General features: G+C 31.6%; 1 protein-coding gene across 3 annotated transcripts; it reads left to right on the plus strand.

Annotated features, from left to right (window-relative positions):
• Window positions 1-1,538: 1,538 nt before the first annotated feature.
• Window positions 1,539-20,374, plus strand: LOC146533645 (pancreatic triacylglycerol lipase-like). Of its 3 annotated transcripts, XM_085195015.1 has the most exons (10): window positions 1,539-1,633; window positions 9,986-10,172; window positions 12,611-12,707; window positions 13,007-13,167; window positions 14,020-14,142; window positions 15,566-15,808; window positions 15,987-16,167; window positions 16,608-16,748; window positions 17,420-17,457; window positions 18,125-20,374. In XM_085195015.1, exons 2-9 carry the CDS (start codon window positions 9,998-10,000, stop codon window positions 17,442-17,444), a joined length of 1,146 nt encoding a protein of 381 aa, XP_085051141.1. In that variant the 5' UTR covers window positions 1,539-1,633; window positions 9,986-9,997; the 3' UTR covers window positions 17,445-17,457; window positions 18,125-20,374. The 3 variants fall into 3 exon arrangements, with proteins under 3 accessions (XP_085051141.1, XP_085051140.1, XP_085051142.1); XM_085195014.1 differs by lacking the exon at window positions 17,420-17,457; XM_085195016.1 differs by lacking the exons at window positions 17,420-17,457; window positions 18,125-20,374 and having other exon boundaries at window positions 16,608-16,752.
• The last annotated feature ends 419 nt before the right edge of the window (window positions 20,375-20,793 follow it).

The following is a 20,793-nucleotide window of genomic DNA, read 5'->3' on the forward strand; positions in this document are numbered from 1 at the left end:
CACTACCAAAATTTAAAATATCTGTAAAAAAAATTCTAACAAGTAAAGCTTATTACACTGTTCAAGAATATTAAGAGGATAAGCATGTATGGAATTAATGTCTATTGAATGTAATGCAGGATAGCTGCCAACTAATGTAATAGATTGTACCATTGATTTTGAACAACTGTTGAGTTTCTTGCCGGCTCTTCTCAGCAGAACTGCCTTCCGAACCGGTGGTAGCTTTTTGTTCATATGTTCATTCGACGATTCAAAAGTGCTTATAATAATTGCCTATTTGAATAAAGAATATTTTGAATTTGAATTTGAATTTAGTATTATATAAGGGAGGGTTGAATTGTATATGTAATTAATTCAAATATTTAACAAAACAACAATGTGTTATTAAATAACAAATATGATATTGTAGGATAGATGCGTCAGAAGTTCAACGCGTAGGCCGGTCGTGCGGCACGACTCTTTCCTTCCTATCGCTTGTTCTGTGCTCTTGTTTAGGCGGAACGTGACAATGAGTCATGCTTCTTCATGCATCCTGCCGGTGTACATTATTGTATAAAGTTTTAAGCTACTAATATCGTAATTAACGTAACCTGCTTTAACAAAGAGATCTAACTTATTATATATTGGTCTAACCACTGAGGACGCAAAAGACCGTGCAAAGTGGAGTAGGTTGAGTAGGAAGGCAGACCCTGGTAATAGCCGGGATTAATGCCAGATGAAGGAAGGACTTTCATAAAGAGATCATTTGATTTTACAAATCATTTTTATGCGACGTAGCCCGCTTCCAGGAGCTTTTCGTCATCTTGACTAGATAGTACATGTATCATAAAAAAAACAAAAATGACTCGTTCTTAACATCTGATTGACAAAGCGTGGCGCTGGGTTCCGCCACTCAATAAGCAATGTCTTGGAGATTAGATGCTGCGGAGAACAATGTATCTCTACAATAGGTTCCCTCTGCCTAGCTTGATATAAGTGGATACACAAAAACAAAATAAAAAATATGTTCATGTGAATATAATCGAACCCACAAACGCCGCTATTACAGTCAAACGCTACGCCGCTGCGTCACGACGGCTACTAAATATTATACTATTGAATTGTATTTTTTACCTATACGTTGGCTTCACCCTGCACATAGCAAGGTAGGCAGAGGTAGCCTGGGAACCCAGTGTGAACATTTACCGTTCTCAGTGAGATACCTACTTTCTCTACTTTTTAACCGAATTCTGGAGGCATTGCGTGTGGAGCGGCTGAAATAAACGCTGCGTCGCGGTTTGCCTCATTACCAAAGCGAGTAAATGATTTTTTAAAAAATATTGATTTCCTTGCGTGGGAAACGAATCCACAACCTGTCGCGTTAGCAGTCGCACGCTTGTGTCGCTGGGCCAAGGTGGCCTCAAACTATTATTAAATTTAAATACTTATGTAGAAAAAAGGACACTTGGAGACTAAAATTATTTTCTTATATCTTCCAAAGATATTAATCATATGCCGTAGTAAAAAACACTCGATCGTTCTTTACGTATTTATATAAAGACTCGAGAAAATGTATTTAGTTCAGTGTTTATTGTAGATTAGTGTAGACATTGTGTGTGACATACATATAAATAAAAAATATAAATAAAAAATCGTAAGTTTTTTATAATTATTTATTTATTATTTATATTTAAGACTAATAAGTAACTCCTTTATTTTATAATTAATAGTACTTCTTTATTTTTATAGTTATTCGTTATAGATTCACGCTGATTTCCACAGATAAGTATAGTCATTCCTTTCTGGCGGATCTCAACGCCGCGCTTTTACTACCAGAGTAGAAAAATGAAAATATTTTGAATGTTATTTTTTATTTTATTTTGTTTTTTTATTTAAAGAAATGTTAATTAATTTGAATAAAAGTTAAATTCAAATTAGGTTAAATTCAACATTTATAAATATGAAATTACTATACTTGCGACTTCTTAGATAATTTTATTGATAGTGTGTGGAATATGTTAAATAACCCTTCCTTAGCAGTCGGGAAAAAATGTACCATTACTATGGCGTTACGCTTTTTCCCACATTGCAGAATAAATAGAAGGATCCTAGGGTTAAGATGGGTTCCCCAAGCAAAACCTAATTTTCTAAGACATGTTGAGTGGCAGAACTTAACGCTGCGTTTGGTCTACCAGAGCGAGTAAATAAAATTTTTTTACTAAATGAGAATGGAATCCACAACAGTCGCATTTACAGTCAGACGATGTACCATTGCGCCATGACGGCAACCACTTCTATATATACAATTGTATATGTTGTTCTTTTTTGATAAGTTTTTTTTTCCAATTTACCAAATGTCTTCAAAATATTTTTGTGCAAATTTTGTCATATGATTGTCAAGTTAGCGTCATAATGTTTCCAAAACACCCGAAACAAGGAAAATCTTTTTTTGTAGCTAGAACCTCGTTTACTGTCATCGACCTCTTCATACATGCCCTCAGGTTCTCAGGCTTTTCATGAGACCGTCGTTCTCGAAGGCCAATCGAGGTCCCCCTACCTCTTACCCTCTTAACACTCTTACCTATGGGTTTTTTTCAGTTTAGCCATTCTTTTCATTTATATATCTCCTCACGAAAAAGATAATATAAGGTATTTTATCTGCTTAAATAAATATAATTCCCAATAATTCTATTTCTAAAATATTTAAATTTTACATTACAAATTGATATATATTTGAATTTCAATTACTTTGTAAATGTCAATAAACTATCAATTACAATAAATTATTTTCTTATAAAAAATATAATTTAGTAAAATTTTAAATATGTAATAACGTACAGTAACGTTATTATAAGCTTATAAATATATAATAATAAATAATTAAATCATAATGTTGTTAAAATAGCCTACTTGTAAATACAAATAGGCTGCTATTTTAAGAACAAAAATTTTAGACTAAAGTATTCAAGGCGGATATAAGAGGTGGACCTTAAATTATTTTGCAACTTTCAATATTTCCAAATCGGTTGGACTTAAAAGTATGAGTGACATGACACTAAAGTTTCCTCAAAATTAATAATAATAATAATAATAATAAAATTAATAATAATAATAATAATAATAAATTACTGTATAAAAAAAATAAAAAATCTCGAAAATCGTTTTCTATGAAAAATTTCGATATGATTATAATTATGATGTCATTCAATTCAAAGTGCGTGAATAACATAATAAAAATATGTTAATTAGATATGACCTAGCGCCTATTCGCGATGTTAGATATATATTATGTAAACTAACATTAAATTATATAATTTAATATATATTTCGTTGACACAGAACTAAGATAACCTTTCGTGAGATAAAAACTTTTTAGCATTAAGAAAAGAGGAAGTAAGTTACATTTTTTAAATTTTCCCGAGTCGTTAAAATCAATAAATATATATTGTGGGGGGGGGGGGGGGTAGTCGGTGCATGGGGAATAGGGTATGTTCTCCCTGCTATGTAACAAAAAAAGAATAAAAGAGTACCTAAGTGACATGCATACTTTTATTCTGTAGAATATTATTTTATGACTTATACTATTTTCTCCTAGAGTACCTTATTCAAGATTATTAGACATTGAGTATTTAACTAATATTTATTTATGTGAACTTGATCTTCTAAAATTATTAGAAGGCCATTCTTAGCATATAGCACTTAAATTAAATCCAAAATTTAGGCAAAAAATGTCTACCTTTATAGAGTGCTAGTGGAACTGTAAGTTATCACGGAGATATCCAACGAATTGGGGATAGTGATTATGCTAAGCCAAAGGCAGTGGGTTCCAGACCTCAACTAGTACAGATCTTGAAAAGACAAGGTTGAGTAAGCTTCTTGCTACTAGCTTTCTATCTTGGCACAGTAGAACAGCATAACTGTAAACAAGATCATAGTTTGATTTCCACTTTAGAGAATTAATTATTTTCATTTCCCTTAACACTAAATTATATTTGTCTACTCAGCTACGCGGGATACAGCGTGAACCTAAAGAAAACAAAAAATAAATATATATAGAATATTTCTAAATAGGAAAATCCTATATAGACTTTTTTATCACAAATTTCTATCTACCTCCCTAACAATATCTTAAAACAAAAGAAAATTACAAAGAAAGTTCGCGAACATCTTTTAATCGCCCAGTTTATTTATAAATGCCTTAGCTATCTGTTCGGCGCCATGTTTTAAATACGTAAAGCGTTATCAACTTCCTGTGTTAATGCGAGTGGTTCACCTCGCTCATTCCTGACCTGACCTTATGGTGGAGTGACCTCAAAATTAAGCCGCAATCATGTCGAAGAAAATTTATGAGAAAATAATAACTTAAATTTGAGGCTGTCATGACGCAGTTGGACTGCCTGTGGTTGCCGACGCGATGGTAGTGGTGTCGATCCCATTCGGTAGAATTAGTTGTTTTATTTACTATAAACAAGACAATAACGTTGAAATCCGCCAATTAACTAGCATCGTCTCGGAAATTCAGTGGAAAATGGGGAACGGAGTGTTTTGACTACACCAACTATGACAATTCGAGGAAATAATTAATTACTTTACTCTGAAGTATCGGGAGACAAAAAAAATTGCCTCTTGAGCTCAGCTGGTGTTATTTTATTATTAGACATTATAAAATTAAAAAATAATTATAAAAACTTGACTTTTTATTTAAAGTCTTAAATTAAATACCACTGATCAACTCAATCAACTTCCAAAAGATCTCGGGCCTTTGACCTATCTAGCTTCGAAATTAACTTTTTTGCTGTCTTAGAAAAGGATGTCTATATTTTTTATTGATAATAGTTAGTCGATTTTATAATCATGTCTAGTACAAGCACTCAATCGTCTCTGTTTGTTTTGAATGAAAAAAACTGAGGCCTTTGTGGCACAGCGGCTCAGTTACCTACAGTTGTAGGTTCGATCACCACTCGGGCGAATGAACTATTTTCATTTCCTCGTTCTGCAGCAAGACAAAGCACCACCACCACCACATCAAATAAGGGATTGAAAGTGTGTATTAAAAAATTGTTAAATCGCCACTGATTTTTATAAAATTTGAAATTTAGTCTCTTAAAAATATTTCAATGAACACGTTTCGTGGTTTATTAGAATTCACCTCTAAATAAGTAAGCGAAGCTGCGCGCGTCCGCTAGTATATAATATATGTGTGTGTGCGAAGCTTATAGCAAAAACTAGTAAGACTTAATATTATTTATTTTTGATATTTCCACTAGTAACAAGATTATATCTTTATCAGTATTAATTTATCAATTTAATTTATTGAGATGTTATAATTAAATTGATGAAATAAGCTATATGAAAATCCTAATTACGCTTTTTATTTTCGAAAACTAACACCGCAATAAACTAATTGCTGTGTTAGCTGTTATACGAGTATGTCGATACGTACGATAAGAAAAATTGCTGGTATTACACCACAGACAATTATTAGCATTAGTACATTTTAAGAAACCCGAACTTTTTTTCAGAAACTAGTACATTTTTTTTATAAATTATTTTTACTATAAATTATGCTGCGAACTTTATGCAATACGGCGTTAAGGGAACATAAGCGACCATATCTATGGATTCCTTTGTTTTTGAAGTGTGATTTTTCTATAATCAAATACCGATATGAAGCTTTATTAAATTTTTTCATGAAATTACCTTAAACGTTTCTAGTGAAGATGGAAGAAGTGACCGGAGAGAACTTACAGAATATTTACAGTGATGTCTCTCATAATGTAAGTTCCGGTGTGAGTTCGTGTTTGTGTGTATTTCGTGTTGGTAACGGACTACATTATTTTTTTTGGCTTCACGCTGCACCCTGTATGTAGCAGGGTAGGCTGTAGGAACCTCGTGTTAAGAATCTCCATTTCTCACATTTTATTTTCTTGCACCATTTTGTTTGGCTTTTTAAGAATTTTGTGTTTTTGTTTTTATGTTTTATTGATAAGAGGGAGTGTTGTTTATTGTTTATTTTATACCGTTGTGGTGCAATTGAGTGTGCATGTGATGGTTGCACTATGCAGGGTTGTTTCCGCATATAATTTTCAATATTTAATGAAGAAGCATATTGAATTTTGGATAGCTGATCCAAAAATGGCGGCAGCCGCGTACAAAAAAATGGCGAAATTTTTATGCCCCCATAAAATGATATAAGTACATAATTCCTCTAAGCCTTTACTTAAATGTGGCTAAGATTTGAAATAATTATGGTACACGTTTCCGGCAACCGGCCGAGACGAAGATTGTGAAGAATGTGTGGACACTTGGTTCTTTGTGCCTAAGATGAATTAGCTCCTTAAATAGCTCGTAGTAATTTTAATGAAACATATTGTATGACATAATTCATTGTTTCCTTAGAATCAGAGTGAACAATCATTTACTGAACCCTGTTGAATACAAATTATACAATTATGTCATTATTTCTTATTATGACAAATAAATGTGGTGTGTTACACAAGGCTCCTTCCATCTACCCCTCTACTGCAGGATATAGAGGGAAGCTTATTTTCGGCAACAATTACCCATGCAATTTGCACTTTTTGAAATATATATACGGAAGCAAAGTCCATGAAGTCTTTCACCATATGTTGACATATTTAACAAGTTTCTTTTTTTCCAAAAAAATGCATTATCATAGCATTAAATGAACGATATGATAATTAATTTGAGATTTAGATTTAATTTTCGATTATGCTTAATTTAAATTCCTATAAATTGTAAGTATATAGGTACTTAATTTATATAAAATCATTGCCTGGTGTATTTTACATTGATCACTATAGAAATTTATAGTAGATACCTAACTATAAAAATAATTTTAATTTATTTAGATTATTACTTAATCTCTATAAGAATATTTACTAAGATTCCATATTTACTTACCTTTCAAGATCTATTTCGCATCAGCTCACTTAAATAACTATTTTGATATATTTCACGCTATATTTATAAATTTATATATATAATATTTACTTAATAATTTCAAAGGACTTATAATAACTGTCTGTACAAGTGTTTTATTTTATTGTAAGAATATATTAAATATGCCTTTTGTCTTTAGTTTATTTTGTAATTTATAAAGTGTGCTTTATTGGTTTTGCCTATCTATTTTTTATAAGGTACGATTTTGGGTTCGATTCCTGGTCGGAATGAATTACATATTTTTATTTTCTCAACCTGGTAGTCAAAAACAGGATAATAAATTTAATGGGTCATAATCAGAAAAAGTGTCCTTTTTGTGTCTTTTCTTGTCCCGCTACTTTGAATGCGTTTTAAAAATACAATTTTATAGATAATTTAAATATTTTGCCATTTACGATAAATTTATTTATTAACTTAAAGATTTTTGTAATATTTTAAATGTATTATGGCTAATATTAGTATTTGTTGTTAGTTGCAAAAAACCTTTCAAAATGCTTCCATACAATTTTTCGTGTCCCATTCACCACTTTACTTTTTAAGAATTGATTTGTTACGAATGTTTATGGTTTTATTTGATTTCAGATATGTTTATATTACTTTACTTTATGCATAATATTAAATAGAACTACTTTTATTGATACATTATTTAATAAACAATATATATTAGTTAAGTAAATTTGTCCCAAAATATTGTCTTTTTGTTACTCAGGGCTAGTAACGTACAATTAAATTATGAACGCAATTATTTTGGATGGTGTTTAATATTGTTTTTTGTTGTGGCACCATACTTCTAAAAGTCAATGCTGTCGTAGCTACAACAAGTAGTGTTCTCGCAGCAGTAGAGGGGTTCAAATGTTTTAGAGGGAATATGTAAAATTACATCTCAGGGTTATAAACGGCTTTTATTTTGGTAAGTATTCTATAATTTCGTTTTCTTGTTTATGTTATTTGCTTCTTTTTACAAAATCTCAAAAAAGAACTTCAGTGCTTGCAGATGCAACACGTGGCTTATGAGCAAATATTTAAAAGGGTTAGAATTTCTCAGATTTCATTCTCAATTTCGTTATATTTCGTTACGTAACGAAATTGAGAAAATATGAAGCCTAGTTCACAATTACGGTACCAATGTTTTCTTATATATGTTTATAATAAAATTGTATCGAACCGGTGCTTGTATATGGAAGATATGTATGTAAGAAAAAAAAATTGCTGGCATATGAAAAAAACTATTAGTGACTTTTCATAAAATAAAGTAACCAAAAATAATGATTTTTAAGTTTTTTGCTTGTTTGCTTGTTTGTCTGTGTTTGTGCACGCTAATCTCATCACCGATTTAGTTAAAAATATTTTTTATTCTGCCTGAAATTTGTTGTGATTTTGTGATTATTATTTTTTGATAAATATTTTTGTATTTTCAGTAAGCGTCATGGCTCCTTTGTCAAGTGCTGAAATACATAAAAGATATAGAGAACGTCTTAAAAATACCAATCCTATTAAATATGAAGATATGCGGAATAAACACTTACAAAGAATTAAACTTAATTCCAGTGATAACGACTCAAATTTTGATATATTTTAAAGTGGATTTAATTTTATCATTAACTTTGTCATCTCTTACTAGAAATATAAGTTTATTACGTTACTAACTAGCATTATTATATTGTTCATATTGTCAGTTTGTTATGTTTTCTTCTTACATTTATAATCTGTTAATTCAACGATTGAATCTTTAAAATTTTAATCTGTGTCTCATTAAATAAAAAAAACAATATTTTATTCATATAATATCCTTATTTTGTTGTGTATAATGCCTTATGACATCAGTTTCGTAACAAACATTATCAGTGTTGTTACTTATCAGTTACGTTACGAATTCGAAAATGTCCACTTTTCTGATTATGACCCTAATATGTTTTTCTTATGAAGATTTAGGTGGTTATAGAATAGGTTCCAACTGTTAATACCCAGTATACTGTATACTCGTTACTCTATTTTTGTTGTATCGCTGGGAAATGCATTTACCCAGACCGCCCGCACGGATGGCAAGTGCCCAACGGCGATCGGTAGGTACTGTGGGTCTCACCGATGAAACTGATCCTAGCCTCTAAAAGTCAGGGGAAACCCTCTCCACCAATAGAAGGCGCCGCAGGATCGATGGCCTCGGTGGACGGCCCGCCTATTGCGGGCCACCATCGCCTTCAGGGTTTAGGGGTTTTAACTTTTATAAACCGATTGAAATAAAACAGACACAAAATGTTAAGACATGCTTGCCAAAATACAATAGTGAAAACAACAATAATATCTTTCAAGCCGATTCTGTGTTTCGCGTGAACGAACTAACAGACAAGCAGACAAAAATTTTTAGTCATGATTCTATTTTAGTTCTATTACGTCATTAAATGGTACGTCAATATTACTTATGTCAATATTTAAAATATATGATCTGTCTCGATGAAAATTAATGATATTTGAACAAGTTTTTAGTCATTTACGATTACTTTCTATTGTTATATATAAAAGGAGGCGTCGGAAGTAAGTGGGGCAAGAGAGAAAGAATAATCAAGAAGTCAATCCAGTTTTTGGACTCGGGCACATTAATTGTATTTGTTAAATTTTTATCACTACTTTTATTATTTCGGAAAATTTAAGAAGTAAAAAAATCTTTTCCTTTTGTATATAATATTAATAAAATGTAACTTTGAGCCTTACCAGCGATCAATTCAGTAATTTTTGTGCTATATCCATACAAAAATACAAAAAAGAAGAAGGTAGTAGAAATGTGCGTGAAATAAGCGTGCCAATTCATTCTGTTCTCCGCTTTCTGCCCACAATTCGAGACATTGCCGATTGGTAAAACAGATATATTTTTTACCCTCACGCTGTATCCCGCATATAGTGTGACAGGCAAAAGAAACCTAGTACCAAATTACTGCGTTCTCCTCTTTTCGCCTAAATTCTTAATATTGCGTGTTGAGTAGCGGAACTCAATATCGCGATTTGTGAAAGAAATATAGACACTAATAAATTTACCCATTTCTTGCAGAATCCTGTCGAGATGAGGGGTCTCTTCTTTCTGGTAGCATCTTATGTAGTTATGTACGTGACAGCTGACGAAGAGGTTAAGAAAAAAGCTAATATAGTACAATTCATAGGGCAGGGTATACAGAAGGAAATACAGACTGTCAAACAACCTATAGACGAAACTTTGGTATTTGTGGGATCTTCACAATGTAAGTTTTGTTTTTATTTTAGCTTAATCCTGTGCCCCGCATTTGGCAGGGTAGACAGAAATAATTAAATTCTTACGCTCTGGTGTAGTGCCATAGCGCGGCGTTGAGCTCCGTTCCGCAATGCCTCCAATAATCGCTAGGAAATGGAGTGTTTTAACACAAAGTTCCAAAGTTCCCTACCTACCCTGCTATATGTGGAATACATCGTGAAGCTAAAACAATTAATGTAAAATAAAGATTTTTTTTGTATATTTTGTCTGAAACAATACGTAAAATGTAAAAAACATCAACTTCTAAAAATGCGTATAACAAAATTATGCGGGATAAAATCCGTGAAAATTTATTTCGAATGTTAGTTAACATTCATTTATTAATCTTAATTAACAGTAGGCAACGTGAATATTTAATATTAAGTCTGTCAGTTTTTCACCATTTTTTACATATATTGTGTGATGAATTACATATAATTCCAATTCACGCTTAGTTAAAACAGGCCTAAGAAATACTCCTACATGCAACATTACCTGTAGTTTTGGGTTGATTCCCACTCGGGGAAATGAATTCTTACCCTCTGCTTACCGCGCTGAACCAATTTATTTATTTATTTTATTTTGGTAAACAAAAAAAAATCTTTGGCTTGTTTTAATAATAAGGAACGACTGTTATCTTCTGACCTTGAGGACTTCTGATTCGTCGATAACAGCGGGAATGTCCATGAGGCCACGACCTTTTAGTTATCTATATATATAAAAGGACTTGTCCTCACTGACTGAGGTAAGACGCACGCACAGCCGTAACCGCTGTGCGTAGAAACGTGGAATGTGGACAGATGTTTACTTTCATAATCTGGACATCCACTAAGAAGGGATTTTGAAAAATTTTAACCCTAAAGGGGCGAAATAGGGGTTGAAAGTTTGTATGGAATTTTGTTTAAATCGCCACCGATTTTAATAAAATTTTGAATTCAGACTCTTAAAAGTATTTAATTGAATATATGTTTCATGTTTTCTTGAATTCTTCCCCTAAGGATGCAAATAAGGGGTTGAAAGTTTATATAGAAAAATCTTTAAAACGCCACCGAATATTATAAACATTTAAATTTAGACTCTTAAAAATATTAATTTGAACATGTGTTTCATGGTTTTCTAGAATTCTCCCCTTAAGGGTGCAAATAAGGGGTTGAAAGTTTGTATGGAAAAATCATTAAATCGCCACCGATTTTTATAAAATTTGAAATTTAGACTCTTAAAAATATTTCATTGAACACGTGTTTCGTGGTTTTTTGGAATTCACCCCTAAATACGCAAGAGAAGCTGCGCGCGTCCGCTAGTCTATATATAAGAAAGGACTTGTCCTCACTGACTGAGGTAAGACGCACGTACAGCCGTAACCGCTGTGCGTAGAAACGTGAAATGTGGACAGATGTTTACTTTCATAATCTGGACATCCACTAAGGGATTTTGAAAAATTTTAACCCTAAAGGGGTGAAATAGGGGTTGAAAGTTTGTATGGAATTTTGTTTAAATCGCCACCGATTTTAATAAAATTTTGAATTCAGACTCTTAAATAGATTTCATTGAACACGTGTTTCGTGGTTTTTTAGAATACACCTCCTAAGGGTGCAAATCAGGGGTTGAAAGTTTGTATGGAAAAATCTTTAAAACGCCACCGATTATTATAAAATTTGAAATTTAGACTTTTAAAAATGTTTAATTGAACATGTGTTTCATGGTTTTCTAGAATTCACCCCCTAAGGGTGTAAATAAGGAGTTGGAAGTTTATATGGAAAAATGTTTAAATCCCCATCGATTTTTATAAAATTTGAAATTTACTCTTAAAAATATTTCATTGAACACATGTTTCGTGGTTTATAAGAATTCACCCCTAAATAAGCGAGCGAAGCTGCGCGCGTCCGCTAGTTACCTTATAAATCAGAAAACAAAGTTGAACTCATTATGGCAGTGTAGGTAAAACCAGTATGATCTGTACAGGCGGTTGTAGTGAGTTCAATATTTTTTAAGTTGGGTGATTATATTTAATTTAAGTACTTTCATTTTCTTGCTCTTTTTTTTTGCCACTCTATATGCAAACAAAGAGTGGAGAGTGAAGTCAATCACAATAAGATAAAGAAAAATGGACCAAGAAAGGCACAATCAAAGTCTATGATGTAGCATTACCCATAGAAAAAAATACAAGCTTCTGTTATATTATGTTCTTATCAAATTATACGAAACCTTTACATAAATTGTACTCTATATGTCATATATCAGTATAAGCTATATTAACGTTTTTTACCGATTTTTTACGAAATTCGTTCATTATTTTTGGCATCATAGTGGAACATATATCCATGCTTAGAAACTTTAATATATTTATAATGTTATTAGGATATCTAAGTATGTGAAGTATGTGAAAAATAAAGAAAAGTTATATTTTAGGTACACACGTCAAAAAGCTATTCGGTGTATCCTACGAACAATTACATGGTGAGAGAGAGCCGAACCTCAACAGCCTGTCTTTAGTGTACAAACGAAGGTAACATAATATATGTTTTGGGTTTAGTGCTGACTGGGAGAATTAATAATTTTCATTTCCTCGCTATGATAACAAGACAAATCACGGTGTAGAGTTCCGTCTCAAAAATGAGCGGTAAGTGGGAAACGGAGGGTTTTTACACTAGTTTTCCTCGGCCTACCCCGCTAGGCTACAGAGTTTACAGCCAGAACATTTTGATTTTTGATAAAAAAAATATTGTGAAAATCATGAAAGTATGCATGACAATAAATTTCAATCATTTTGAAACATAGTTGCCAGTTCTAAGATTGTTTCCACAGAAATACAAGAACAATCATAAATATAAAGGCGGCAGCGGAGGTCCTGCGGGACGCGAGGTCGTATGTAGGAGAAGAAAGGATCATCTTATTCGTCCACGGGTTCACCGACGACCCTACTAAAGGCAGCTTCACTAATATCAGTGATTCCTTCTTGGATAAAGGTAAGTTATACGTACAATCTACACTCCCGCAACCTCGGGAACCTCTCGAGCGGTAGTTGTTGATGTTTTATACTTTTTAACACATGACAATGCCTGCAGAAGTCGGAGAAAATGAAAATATCTTACCACTAGGTTCCAAGTACCTAGTACACAAAAAAAATCTATTCATAGTTAAGCTTAAGGCCAGATAACCGTGTGATAACTATAAATTTACGAGAACGATACGATAAAAAAAACAGAAAAAACTATTAATTCTATTTGTCATATAGGAAGTAGTAGGTAACTTGCTCTTAGTCACTTCTTGCGTCAGAAGGCGAGCACGAGCACGCAATACCAATGATTTGCGGTTGAACGTTGAATTAACGTGTTTATTTTATTTTAAATATCTGTTTCTTTTAAGCCTCGCGTTTTTTATTATTATATTTTTTACATAGTTTTTTTACACTACGGACTCATGGTCCGTATCTTTTGTTGTCATATACGTACCTTTCGTTTTCGGTAGAGTCCAGTCATTCTTTTGAGTTGCCAACTTGACTATAACTACGTAATCGAAGTAATCAAGCTTCACGCTGTAAATTGGCAGAGCACGTTGAATGGAATGTCTTAACACTACGTTCTTCCTGCCTATCTTGCGTATATACATGGGATATGGCGTGAAAATATAAGAAATAAAACAAAAAATGAAATAATTTTATAACTTAGAGGTCAGTCCTGTCATTGCCTGATAATTTAATGGGCGACTCCTGACTGTTAATCCTTGCAAACTGTTAATCTTCTTTCTTTTTCTTTTTAACTTTTATGCAGTAGAGTTTTTGTTTGTTTTTTATTTAAATATTTTCTTATATTTTTCAGATGAAATAAGTACGATCGCGTTAGATGGCAGTTCGCTTATCAAGTGGTTGTATTTACGCTCCACGACGTATGTGCGCTTCATTGGTCAGAAGTTGGGGGAGACGCTGGCTGCTTTAGTATATAGTAAGTTATTACTTTTAGCATTTTTAGGATTCTGTACCTGAAAAGGAAAAAAACGGAACCCTTATAGGATCACTTGGAAGAGAGAGAGAGAGATCGAGGGAATGAGTGATATTAATTTTCATGTATCTTAACACCATAGCCCTATCCTGCAATGTGAAAGATACATCATGAAGCTAAAAAAACTATTAATTTAAAACATATCTAAAAATTTCAAATTTTAAAGTATAGAATATAAAAATGTATATATATCAAAATGTATTTACTTTAAACGAGCTAATAATAATTTCCATGTCACGCCATTTATAGAAATATTTTAATATCTCTTTACTATTCTTTAAGTGATCAATTTGAAGTATATTCTAAATAACACTTCAGTATGTAAACAGTATTATAAACTAGCTGACCTCGGCCTTTTTGCGTTATGTAAGTAACTAGTCCTCGCCTGCTACTTGGTTCCCGTGAACTTAAAATCCCATTTTTTTTCTTTCGAAAGTTAAATACAAACTAAAAGTTAAATATGAACAATATAAATTAATTTTTGCTAAAACGTTAATTATTATCTATTCAAATTTTATATTTAAATTATGTTATTGGCATTTGATAATATTTTTGCCCACATACTCATAGATTTGGGGAACAAGTAGTATTAACACTACATTCCCCTTGCTATATACGACCTGCACCATTAATATATCTATAATTTTATAATTAAATACATTCTCAAGGGCTATTATCTAACTTTTAGAAGACATAAAAGAATATCTTTGTCAATAATCAAGTATAATACCTAAGTACCTATAGGTAATTATACAATTAGACGTGATAATAAATCGTAATAACACGGTAATTACGTATAAAACATGTTTTACTACGTTTCTATAAAAAAATGTCTGTAAATATTTCTAAACAAATTGTATTATTAAAGTATTATGAGGATTCTAATTTATAACTTTTTTAAATCTTTCTAATGTTCATTTGAATATTGATATGACAGTAATGGACATTTTACCGAATTCACACGTTTATTTATGAACAGTTTTTGGTAGGTTACGTTCTCCCTATATTGATATTTGTTCAAGTTCAAGTATTCCCATTGTGATGGCTTAACACTTTTCATATACCTTTGCTCATTGCTGTATACCATACCATACCATCTATATTTATAATTGAAGAGTTGTCCTCTGGACCTTATCATCTGCCATCTTTTCATACTAAGTAAAAGAAACGTTTTGCTACTCTCTTTCTGGAAATGTTGCATTTCTGATAATAAATGACAGAATTGCTTTCAAGCATGAAGCTACTTTGAAGGGCACTTTAGTATTAAATTTTTACTTGTACCTAAACTTTACCTTATTACGATCGTTTTCAGAATGTACATACAATTGCATAAATTTAATAACCTATTAACATTTTATCCTTCCAGAGGGGCAAGATCCTTCCCACATCCACATCATCGGCCACAGCCTGGGCGCCCATATATCCGGTTTCGCTGGCAAGACGTTTTTTAACCTAACCGGGCATAAGATAGGCAGGATATCCGGTTTGGACCCCGCGGGACCTTGCTTCAGCCATGTCGAGGAGGACAGTAGACTACAGGCCTCAGATGCTGATTATGTAGATATTATACATAGTGATGCTGGTGTATACGGGATTAAGAATTCTGTGGGTAAGTTAATAGTTGATAGAAATTAGAGTCACTTTTATGTTGGAGGTGATTAAAAGTAATAATTTTGGAGGAAATTACTGAAATACCCTACTTATGCGAAGTATAGCAGGTACTACATAGATTTGAGTCCAGCTACGTTAAAATTTCCATATAATAAGTTTCCGTTTGTCCACCGCAGGCCACGTTGACTACTATCCGAACAGCGGCGCGCTGCAGCCCAACTGCCTGTTCCAGACGTGCTCACACTCGCGCTCGTGGCAGCTCTACGCGCGCTCTGTGATCGCGCCGCAGGACTTCCCCGCCGTGCGCTGTGCCAGCTGGGAGGCCTTCCAGAAGGGAAATTGCGATGGGAATGTCAGGTGGGATGTCACATAAAAAAAAATAGTTGTTTTATAGGATTCCACATACCAGCTCTCCGCATATAGCTCTGACTTAAGCAATGCAGTCAAAAGAAACGAGCGGTCATGTGTAGTTTTTATGGGTATTTTCCGTGGACCCTCGATTATGTAATTGGTACGGAACTGTGGGCTAGGCCGAGTCGCATTTAACCGATTTTTTTATGGTTTTTTTCATCAAACTGATACCTATTTAAGAACAGTTTTCGTAGCTCACGCTTTACAATAATAACATAATTTACATAAATACATTTTATAGTTTCTTGTTTATCACATTTCTCCGACAGAATAATAGAGATTCTAGATATATCATATATAGTTCATTTTAGGATATAACCTATATCATTAAATAATATAAGCTTTAAGCTTAAGCTAGATAATTAATATAAATATTATTTACACAGCTACATGGGATATGGTTCGTCCGGCGCCAGCGGTCTGTACTTCTTACAAACGGAAGGCGAATACCCCTACGGACTGGGCATGGAAGGTATCAAATATAAGAACAAGGATGGCATTGTAAAGAACATTTCTAATGTTATAGGGTAAGTATTATAATGGACTTTCCTTTTAAAATATATTATTTACCTTTATGTGCCAAACGTAATAAGACTCCTTACTTTGGAAATATTTGTCTAGTAAGATACCCTAACCGACCTACCCGAAATATTTATAATACCGTTTGGCACGGAAAGGTACCAAACCCCTACCATAGCCTTGGGCTAATCAATCATTATAGATTTATATTTTTAAAATTTTGCATGATATTTTTTAAGTATTTTCAAGTAACATTACTTATCAATTAATAATATTTTTTATTTTTTAGTATACTAATTATTTATTTCTGGTAGAGTTAAGCTATGTACATTCAGGAATTAAGTAGAAAACTACTAAAATTTCATATATAAGTTTAACTTCATATGAATAAAGCATTAAAAGAATATAAAATGTTGGTATATTTCTAATAGACCAAAAATATACTAAAACTTTATTCCCGAATGACATTAATAAATGTACGGTCGACAAGTCGTGGCCGCCGTGAAGTTAGCTGTAGATGGTTGCGCAGGATTTTAGGTTTATTTTACTTTTGGTAATTTTCTTACTAAGTGAACATTGCACAAGCTTCCAAACCTAACTTTAGAGCAGGCACCTTGTCGACCGTATAAACTTCTCTATTCTCTTCTTTTCTAACTCTCATCTCCTGTTGCATGTTCAGTGGCATGATCAAAACGATAATCTGAATATAACTAGATCGTAAGTATTCAACTGCATGTTATTATTAAAATTATTTGAAAAAAATATTAAATGTAGCTCGATTTGAACTCGCGCCCATTGGAAACCGTCCAAATGCCCAGACCACTAATACAGACTACAGAAGACTTCAGAATTAAATTGTCATTTAGTAAAAAAAGGCGGTTTTCAAGCGGCGCATGACGAAATTCCATAATGTTAAAATTTTAAAAAATACTTTTTTATTATTGAAATAATAAACTAAACATAATAAATAATAAAAATTCTATGCTTGTGAGATTTAACTATATTTATCTTAAGCATGATAACATTTTAACTCCAGAATAATATATATTAACAAGCATGCCTCGTATGGTTTAAATTAAAACAATAGAAAACAGCAAAATCACAGGTTAAGGCCAACATAGCGCAGCTGCACAGCGTCTGACGCGCACATAAACGCGACCATAACACTCAAGTCATTCGCTTTGGTAAAAAGACAAAGCGCGGCGTTGAACACCGCCACAAATCGGACAAATTAGGCGGCTGCTTGGGGAACGGAGTTAATTGTTGCTTATCCTGCCATGCGCGGGATACAGCGTGAAGCTACAAAATATATGTCTAATTTGCTTTTGTTTCCTTTCTTACACACTCTTTCTATGTATCTTTACTAAAAAAAATATGTTTCCAGAAAAACAAGCACCGACGTGTTAAGTACCGGGGTTCAAATCCAAGATACGCTGGTCGTTCCTAACGTGAAGGGATTACTTGATGTATTCCCTGTAAAGAACTTTAAACCGCATTGGTGATTGTGTTGTTATTCACATATTTGTAATAGTTGTAAATATCTTTATTTTAGTGCTAAAGTTTTTTTATAATTCTATTTATATTGATATTTTTTAGATACATAACAAATTATTTTTTGTGAAACGCTTGTCTTATATGTTTATGTACAAAAAAAATTATGATTTTTTAATTTCTTTCTTAACTACTTTTATAAATTAATGTTGAAATATTAATTATCATGATATACATTAAGTAATTAATATTATTTTATTTTTTATAATTTAGTTAATAACAAGTATTGTATTAAAACATGTACTAATAAAAAGTTACTCATTTTTTATAATAGAGACTTTTTCTCTTGTGGTCAAATGGGCGTAACGATGCCTTTCTTTAATGAAACAATATAATTTAAAACTTTATAAAAATATTGTTGAGGCACTACACTCTACTTTCTGCTAAATTAAGAAATTAATTCAAATTCAAATCATTTTATTCAAAATAAGACGTTACATGCTTCATTTTTTGAACGTCAAATAATCTACCACCAGTTCACTAAAGTTAACGCCTCAGACCAAAAGAACAGGCGCAAGAAATTCAGCGGGACTTTTTTTTAATGACATTTATACAAATACAATATATTTAATTATTTATGACAATGATACCTTTTAAACAGACTGGAGCGAGCATTTCATGCCGAAGGCGTGTTATCATACATTTAATATTTAAAATAAAACAAAAATCTAAAACAAAGCATCTTTATTGTAATATCTGTTACTTCATAACTTCATTAAATATCAAATAATACGGAGAGCTCGGACTCTTACAAAAATAAACATTTCAATAAATATAAAAAAGATAACGCAAGACAAAATTATACAGTCAGCAAAACAACTATACGTTACTTTAGAAATTATATGACTTGAACCTGCAACCCTTTCGATACTACTTTTATAAAATAAAAAATTATAAATTTATTAAATATTATGAATAAAAAAACAGTTATATTATTATATAATAATAATTAAAAATGTACATGACATTGCGCATTTATAGACTGAAAATTATTTTGCTGACTGTACTAATTCTAAAAAATGTATCCATTTTAGTGAAAATAGCCACATTCTTAGAATTTCACAATAAAATATAAAATGTCATATAATTAATTAATTAATTAAAAAAACTCTACCGATTCAAAATCAGTTTCAACGTTATAAACTAACGTAATAAAATAAAGTTACAGCTAGCATAAGAATATATTAATTAATTGTACATTTTTTCTTAGATAATCTGTGGGCGAGGAAATAAACAAAAAAGTACACCACAGACAATGAATTAATGTTAGAAAGTTGTTGTTTTATTAGAAGAAAAATAAAAAAGCACGCACCTAAATTATTATTCCTTAAAAAACTATTCTGTATTTTAAAAAGTAAAAAACATAAAATTATTTGTGCATGTTCAGATAATAATTAGAGAAAACATATTCCTATACAAATAATAAATAAATTTACTTATAGATAATAAACACAAATAGCGCCCACAGATAAAGAATACGGATTTAGTTCAAATATTTAAAAAAACTAATTTGAAACCAGATATATTGGAATGTCCTGTATATAAAAAATGGTGATGATATAATATATTATTATTATACGAGGAATATCAATATATATATAAATTTTTACTTTTATTAATTGAAGGAAAACGTTGAAATAAATCGTTTAAAATTACATATGGTGTTTTAATAAATTATGACGTCATAAATGTCAAATAACTTATTAAGTGGTAGAAAGAGTTAGACGTATTCAAATAATTATATTAGAAGTAATTTTCACTCATTTATTTTTATTACTACAGAATAAAAATTTTCAAGGAAAGCTTAATACAGATAAAATTAAGCAGAAATTTGTAACCTTTTAGTAAAGTGAAATTTTAATGTATTGATAATTAATAACTAGTATAATAATAATAATATTTGTGCTTTCGAAAATAAAAGAAATGCACATCTGGCATTTATTAAACTTTACTTGTGATGACCATAGACACCGAGTTTGAAAGCCTTTTTTCTTATATCACGACAATATTGTATATTTTATTTATCTGTAAAAATCTATTAAGGAAATCATATCAAAATCTATTAAGGATATTATTTAAGAACGCTAATTTTCTTCAGCTTCAATCTATATCCCGCAGTAAGCAGACACATAGAGCTTTGACGACATCACGTCGTTATGTCTTGTAGCAGAGCGAAGAATTAACTACTTTTTTTATTATTATAGAATGTCATTAAGAACACAGATTATAAAATATTCAATATGTCATCGCCCAAGCGCATCAAAATTGGCCGTTGCCGGCTTTAATTTAAAAAATAAAAAAAAAACGCCACTAACACAAACTATTATTCTTGTTTATTATTACTATATAGCACCTAATGGTGTAATAATAATTATTTTATAGCAACGTTTTGTAAATATTTATTATTATTAATTATTATAATTTAAGAAACATTTTTAAATTTTAGGTCCCGATTGTAACAAACAGATAAAAAACCCTCTTTTCGCGCCAGAATTAACTGGC

This window comes from Heliconius melpomene, chromosome 12 (genome assembly GCF_056956725.1).
Source record: "Heliconius melpomene rosina isolate 202511_hmr_F chromosome 12, ASM5695672v1, whole genome shotgun sequence".
Taxonomy (NCBI): domain Eukaryota; kingdom Metazoa; phylum Arthropoda; class Insecta; order Lepidoptera; family Nymphalidae; genus Heliconius; species Heliconius melpomene.